The 8,489-nt window shown below is 36.4% G+C and overlaps 1 protein-coding gene across 1 annotated transcript; it reads right to left on the minus strand.

Moving 5' to 3' along the window:
* Positions 1-1,837: 1,837 nt before the first annotated feature.
* On the minus strand, positions 1,838-7,736 carry si:ch73-264p11.1 (uncharacterized protein LOC100000923 homolog). The gene is made up of 4 exons (XM_037756262.1): positions 7,316-7,736; positions 4,936-4,999; positions 2,688-2,865; positions 1,838-2,609 (listed from the first exon to the last, which is right to left on the minus strand). Exons 1-4 carry the CDS (start codon positions 7,456-7,458, stop codon positions 2,566-2,568), a joined length of 429 nt encoding a protein of 142 aa, XP_037612190.1. The 5' UTR covers positions 7,459-7,736; the 3' UTR covers positions 1,838-2,565.
* Positions 7,737-8,489: the final 753 nt, after the last annotated feature.

The following is an 8,489-nucleotide window of genomic DNA, read 5'->3' on the forward strand; positions in this document are numbered from 1 at the left end:
CCGTTGCAGTAATGTAATGTAATTAAATAAAATTAAATTAAATTAAATTAAATAAAACAAAATTTCGAAATAGAAAGAAAAAATAATATTTCTAAATATAAAGAAAAAATAAATAAAATGTAAGAAAATAAAATATAAGAAAAGCCGTTGCAGTGCAGTAATATAATGCGAGGTAATAAAATTAAATATAAGAAAATAAAATCAATAAAATAATAAAATATCATATAATAAAATATAAAATAAAATTAAATATATCAAGATAAAAAATAATACAAGAAAATAATATAAGAAAATATAATATAAGAAAATAAAACATAACATAAGAAAATAAAATGTTCTTTAATGTTATTTTATTATTAGTTTGATTCATATGTTCAGTTAAAACAGGTAAGATTAGTCCAAATTTAAGATTTAAAGGCTAAATTGTGTGCCTCATCGGTGAAATATTTTATTTTTTTTAATTTGTTAATTGTAAAATAATTTAAGATATTTATTCTTACACAGAATTCTCAGTTGATTTGGTTCACTCACAGACTAATGCAATAATAATAATAATAATAATAATACAAGAGGCCTGTCTTTAAAAAGTTAAAGTTGATTCAGCTCTCTGGTTAGTGGTGTTGTTGCACTGTGCTGCATTATACTGACATGTTTTTTTATTTTTACATTTACATACAAATAAATGTATTGTAGGGCTGTTGTGTACAGGTGTATCTAATAAACTGGATATTTTCTGTATTAGAAGTGACATTTGGTAGCTGCCTGTTGAGAACTAACAATGGGTCAACAAATTGTATCAGCTAAACCCAACCAATATCAGATTTCAGTACCAATATAAATATTTGAAAGTACAAAAAACTATATAGAAATCAATTTCTGCCATTTTTGAAAACCTAAACAACACATTAACAAACATTTTTGATAAGGAATCCGTTAATGTGTTTATCAAAGAATTGTGTCCAAGACATGTACTGAGTGGGACATTTTACAGTTTGAAAAATGAACTTGTCCGCTTTCTCTGGAGGACAAACTATGCAATAGACAAACATTACCCTTAAAGACATATTTAGCATTTCTGTTTCTGCTTCTTTTGTTCCTTTTTTATTGTGTTTTGGGCATTTTAAGTTTGCATTAGAGATGCAGACAGGAAACACGTAGCAAAGGTTCTGATATACATCTTAACCAACCCCCATTTCTTCTTTCTCATCAGCTGACATATGTTGAAGTATATCTGGGATGGCTGATAATATCGGTCTGCTATCAGACAAATCAACAAATACATGCACCTTCCAATCAAATAAAAGTGTCCCGAGTTGCAGTGTGAGGATGTTATTAAAGACAATCCTCATCGGATTAAGACTTTAATGACACGTTCCACAATTTGATCTCATAAAATCAATCTGCCATTTTAGACTGATGGTGGGTGTGTATAGGTGCATGTGTGTGTGCGTGTGTGTTGTGGATGTTTATAGCAGCTTCTGTATCTGTGTGAGGAAACTGTGGTTAGACCAGGCATGTTAGACCACTGAATTGTTCCACTCTGTCGTGTGTCTTTGTTGTTTTCTTCTGCACGTTTGGTCAGAAACATGCTTCAAATGTGCAACAGGTTTAACCCTCCCCCCCCCCAAAAAAAAACAAAATTAATGTCCAAAAATAATGCTCTTCTTCTTCTAAAGTAATGCTTAAAAAATGCCAGTGACAAAGAAATATGAAGTGTTTTGCTGTGATGTAGGGGTGTGAACGCAGATACAGGATGTCAGGTGATGTTTTTGTCCGTACTAACTAAAAGTCAATATTTTTAACATCATTCTGCAAAGAGAGGAAATGATGGACAATCTCAGAGTTTCTTGTGTCTGCAAGAGTGACATTTTAATCGCACATAAAAAGACAAAATGGTCAAGAAAATGCTAGAAATTCCTATTTACAAAGAGTGTGGATATTTACAGGAAGAAAAGAAAAAAATAATATAAAATATTTCCCCCATTCTCCGTGTGTGCAGTAATAGAAATACATGTAAAATGTTCCTTAAAATAACGGAAATAAAAGCACAATGGGGCATCTATACTGCAGTGCAGCAGACAAACCACACAAGACAAAACCACGGGTTTCCGCTGTATTAATGTAAATGTAATGTCCGTAAAATAAAGAAAAGAGGAAATAAAGAATAGATATGATCAAAGTGGTTAGATTCTCTATAAAAATTGTGAAGTTGTGTTCTGCATAAGTATTAATGCTGGTAAACGACATTTTAATGACGACAGGGCTGAGAAATACTGAAACCGTCCTTCAGCTGCCTGGAAGGCAGATCTTTTGATATAGGAGATTAGCATCAGTGACATCCTTTAATAGGTTTCCACATACGTTTCGATGTGCCATATGCAAATGATGACATATGAAATGAAATACAAGCAGATTAAGAGCCTTGTTCTTCAGCATCCATTTTTCCAAGTTCATTACTCTGAGTTAGATCAAGCCTGTAAACCTTTTTTAAGCGAGGTCCATTGCTCAGATAAAAAAGTCTTTTCCACTCTCCTCATGTGTTGGAAGCTAAATGTCAGAGTTGTTTCAAAGAGGCAAGACTTCGACGTAATCAGATGAGTCAGTAACATCTGGAGGAAAAAGAAGAAAAGGTCAAATAAACAACAAATCAAAGAAGATGCTGAGAGAAGATCAAATCTGTGACGTACTCTCATAGTCAGGTACTTCCTCAGGTGGGTCGGGAGGTTTCTGGGGCTGGATCAACATGGCCGTCTTCCTTTTGACCGAGTGGCGCAGGTGCATGGCCAGGCCCTGGTTCTTCCTTTTAAAGTGATGGATCAGTTCGTCCAAAGTCTTAAAAAATACCTCATTCACACCTCCTGCTGTCTGAAGGAATAACAACAGTATACAGTAAATAACAAGGAGAGAGAAACATGAGAAAAGAGGACAAAAACACTGAATGTGAAAGCAACAATTAATCTCTCAATTATTTTCTCGATTTTGTCTAAAAACAAAATCTGAAAATAACAAAAAAAATGTTCAAGGTGACGTCTTTAAATGTCTTGTTTTGTTTGACCAACAGTCAAAAAACAAAAGATAATCAGTTTAAAATCATATAAAACACAGAAAAAACAGTAAATCCTCACATTGGAGAAGATGGAACAAGCTAATTTCAGTCAGTTGTTGCTTGAAAAATGACTCACACAACTAATAATTTATCAAAATAGTTGCAAATTAATTTTCTGTCCATTGATTGATGCAGTGGTTCCCAACCTGGGGTCCAGGCCCCACACATTGGGTCTAAACTAGGGCTGTCAGAGTTAACGCGATAATAACGCATTAAGGCAAATTTGTTTTAACGCCACTAATTTCTTTAACACATTAACACAATCAAACTTTCGGAGGTTGTAGCGGGCTCAGTTTTGAAGCTAGAGTGAAGATACTGGTATCGTCTTAAACTAGAAAACCAGATGAATCCATCGGTACCAACCATCAACCGTCATACTAGCTTGTTGCAAAGGAGGTTAAATAACGCTCCAAACTTACGCTAAATTTTGGCGAGGAAAAACTGTTATGGCCATTTTCCAAGGGGTCCCTTGACCTCTGACCTCCAGATCAGTGAATGTAAATGGGTTCTATGGGTACCCACGAGTCTCCCCTTTACAGACATGCCCACTTTATGATAATCACATGCAGTTTGGGGCAAGTCATAGTCAAGTCAGCACACTGACACACTGACAGCTGTTGTTGCCTGTTGGGCTGCAGTTTGCCATGTTATGATTGGAGCATATTGTTTTATGCTAAATGCAGTACCTGTGAGGGTTTCTGGACAATTGTCATTGTTTTGTGTTAATTGATTTACAATGATAAATATATACATACATTTGCATAAAGCAGCATATTTGTCCACTCCCATGTTGATAAGAGGATTAAATACTTGACAAATCTCCCTTTAAGGTTCATTTTGAACAGATACAAAATGTGCGATTAGTCACGATTAACTATGGACAATCATGTGATTAATCGCGATTAAATATCATATTGATATATCGATTGACAACCCTACTAGTATCACAGTAACTATATGGTAAAATAAGTGAGAATTATGCAACTTAGTTTGCTTTGTTTTTTTAGTCTGGAGAAATCTGACAGTAACAGATTTGCCTTCTTCTTCCTCCTCCTCCTCCTCCTCCTCCTCTTCCTCCTCCTCCTCAGACTGACACCATTAACAGACGCCACAGATCAGATCAGTCTGGTTAAAAGAACATTTCAACCCCCAAAATGGAAACTCTTCAGGTCACCCTGTCGTCACAGGAAACGCCTCTGATGTATATTTAGACACAAAACCACCACTCGACACTTGGAACCACACTGACTGACAGTTTTTTGCAGTGAACTTTTTTCCACTCAAAGCATCAAGTATCAATCAAATCTGCACAAATGCTGACTGCTAATATTTTAGTTTCCAGATCTGTGAATAGCTGCCCACATATCGTTAGTTTTTCAGCGATGAAGTTCAAAGGAAATGGAAATGATTATCAGGCTGCTAGAGTTTTAGATTTTCAGCACAATTTACATTTAAAAAAAAAGGAAATATTAATATCGTGTTAATAATAAACATATGATAATATCTTGTAAATCATTTTATATATACAGTTATGGTTACAGACTCTCTCTCCACCTCCCTACACTCTGATTTTTTGTCCATTTGCAAAAAAAGAGACAAAACGCACAATGAACAAAGTTAAAGATGAATGTGACTGATCGGTATTACATTTTGTATTGAATATGAAATAAGATCTGAAAAATCTAATTAATTATGCGTGCAATTGAGGGAAACGGATCCTGGCTATGGCCCGTTTATGTTTATGTACATTATATATACAGTATGTATGTGTGTGTGTGTGCGTGTGTGCGTGTGTGTGTGTGTGTGTGTGTGTGTGTGTGTGTCTTTACCATGAGAGTATAGTTTCCAGTGTGTGTCGTCAGCAGTCTGTAGGTATACACTATTTTCTGTTTACTGCAAAGATAAACAAGATGCATGTTGTTGATACATGATATTTGCAGAATTTTAAATTATTAATAAATCATATTAATGAGAGGGAATTTTAGCAGCAGTTTGAGCCGCGGACGACACAACGTGATGCTGATGAAATGGTCACATGACCCACAGTTTGCATTCTCCCTTCAGAGTCATTAACACCTCAAGGAAAGGCATGTTTCTCTCAACATAAAGGCCTTTTAAAAACCTTTTTTCTATTTAAAAAATGTGCGTTTGTTGGTGCATGAGAATGATTTTAAATCTTGTCTCGTGTATAAATACTGCGCACACGAAATGGAAAATTACGACAGAGAGAGGACAGCAACAAACCACAAACGGAACATCACGAGACCTCAACACTTGTTAGGTGAAGCATTTGTACTCACTTAAGACACTGAAGAGTACTAACTAAAGACGCCAAAGAGTACTCACTAAAAACACTAGAGAGTACTCACTAAAGACGCCAAAGAGTACTCACTAAAAACACTAGAGAGTACTCACTAAAGACGCCAAAGAGTACTCACTAAAAACACTAGAGAGTACTCACTAAAGACGCCAAAGAGTACTCACTAAACACACTAGAGAGTACTCACTAAAGACGCCAAAGAGTACTCACTAAAAACACTAGAGAGTACTCACTAAAGACGCCAAAGAGTACTCACTAAAGACACTAGAGAGTACTCACTAAAGACGCCAAAGAGTACTCACTAAAGACACTAGAGAGTACTCACTAAAGACGCCAAAGAGTACTCACTAAAGACACTAGAGAGTACTCACTAAAGACGCCAAAGAGTACTCACTAAACACACTAGAGAGTACTCACTAAACACACTAAAGAGTACTCACTAAACACACTAGAGAGTACTCACTACAGACACTAGAGAGTACTCACTAAAGACACTGAAGAGCACTAACTACAGACACTAGAGAGTACTCACTAAACACACTAAAGAGTATTAACTAAAGACACTAGAGAGTACTCACTAAACACACTAGAGAGTACTCACTAAACACACTAGAGAGTACTCACTAAATACACTAAAGAGTACTCACTAAACACACTAAAGAGTACTCACTAAAAACACTAGAGAGTACTCACCAAACACACTAGAGAGTACTCACTAAACACACTAGAGAGTACTCACTACAGACACTAAAGAGTACTCACTAAACACACTAAAGAGTACTCACTACAGACACTAGAGAGTACTCACCAAACACACTAGAGAGTACTCACTACAGACACTAAAGAGTACTCACTACAGACACTAAAGAGTACTCACTAAACACACTAAAGAGTACTCACTAAACACACTAGAGAGTACTCACTAAACACACTAAAGAGTACTCACTAAACACACTAAAGAGTACTCACTAAACACACTAGAGAGTACTCACTAAACACACTAGAGAGTACTCACTAAATACACTAAAGAGTACTCACTAAACACACTAAAGAGTACTCACTACAGTCACTAGAGAGTACTCACCAAACACACTAGAGAGTACTCACTACAGACACTAAAGAGTACTCACTAAACACACTAGAAAGTACTAACTAAACACACTAAAGAGTACTCACTAAACACACTAAAGAGTACTCACTAAACACACTAGAGAGTACTCACTAAATACACTAGAGAGTACTCACTAAACACACTAAAGAGTACTCACTAAACACACTAAAGAGTACTCACTAAACACACTAAAGAGTACTCACTAAACACACTAAAGAGTACTCACTAAACACACTAAAGAGTACTCACTAAACACACTAAAGAGTACTCACTAAACACACTAAAGAGTACTCACTAAATACACTAGAGAGTACTCACTAAACACACTAAAGAGTACTCACTAAACACACTAGAGAGTACTCACTAAACACACTAAAGAGTACTCACTAAACACACTAAAGAGTACTAACTAAACACACTAGAGAGTACTCACTAAACACACTAGAGAGTACTCACTAAACACACTAGAGAGTACTCACTAGACACACTAAAGAGTACTCACTAAACACACTAGAGAGTACTCACTAAACACACTAGAGAGTACTCACTAAACACACTAGAGAGTACTCACTAAACACACTAAAGAGTACTCACTAGACACACTAAAGAGTACTAACTACAGACACTAGAGAGTACTCACTAGACACACTAAAGAGTACTCACTAAACACACTAGAGAGTACTCACTAAACACACTAGAGAGTACTCACTAAACACACTAGAGAGTACTCACTAGACACACTAAAGAGTACTAACTACAGACACTAGAGAGTACTCACTAGACACACAGACACATGGCTCCCTGGATGGTCTCGCTGTTTCGGATCAGGTAGGCTCCATCCTTGTTCTTCTTCCCCAGCAGCTCCTCACACTCCGTCTTGGTGATGGCACCGTGGTAACACACTGGTAGAGATGTTGCCATGGTGAGGAGAGACTGGGACGGACAGACATCCACCACAAACACCGACGAACACACGTCTCAGAACGGCTTCATTTCCAAGAACAACTGCCCTGCACTCCCACTAAGAGAGAGTTAATACAGGGGGGCCATAGAAGTCCAGATCTGGTGCTGATGCTTGATTTTGATCCTTTAAGTCTGCAGCAGAACAGAAGTTAATAGAGAGAGACAGAGAGAGAGAGGTCAGCACTCAACACATGAAGGTGTTCAGCCGAGTGCACCATGAGAAAACATAAAGTCAGAAGGAAACTACAGAGCTTATTCACAGGAAGTGTTCATTTGAGAGAGAGAGAGAGAGAGAGAGAGCAATGCGTGACACATCTTGTTTCACTTACTTTTTCACTTTTATCATGTGAAACTAATCATAATATCAAACTGAGTGTACAAATGCCATTATACATTTTGATCATGATAAATATAACACTGAACTTATTAAACGTATTGATTATATATGATAAATTGTACACACATAAATGCAAAATAACAAAAGTTACCCCCAATTTCCCTGGATTATTATGTGAATTTAAAGAATATATATATTAATATCTCAAAAATAATAATAAAAACATTAAAAAAGTAATAAAATCGTCAAAAACAAATAAAGTAGTTGTGCAATGTTTTGTGTGTTGTTCTTGCATAGATTTTACGATATTTTTTCACTTTACTTTAAGCAAACAATGATCACTTATAGTGACTTATAACGAGCTTGTAATGTATTATATCTGCCTATACCTCAGGGATTTCATTAAAGTAGTCAATGACCACTTAGAGTGACTTATAATCACAGTATTATGCAATACGGCACGACACGACATGACACGACACGACACGACCCGACACGACACGACCCGACACGACACGACCCGACACGACACGACATGACACGACACGACACGACCCGACACGACATGACACGACACGACACGACATGACAAGACAAGACAAGACACGACACAACACGACACAACACGACACGACACGATACGATAACATCA

This window comes from Sebastes umbrosus, chromosome 21 (genome assembly GCF_015220745.1).
Source record: "Sebastes umbrosus isolate fSebUmb1 chromosome 21, fSebUmb1.pri, whole genome shotgun sequence".
Taxonomy (NCBI): Eukaryota; Metazoa; Chordata; class Actinopteri; order Perciformes; family Sebastidae; genus Sebastes; species Sebastes umbrosus.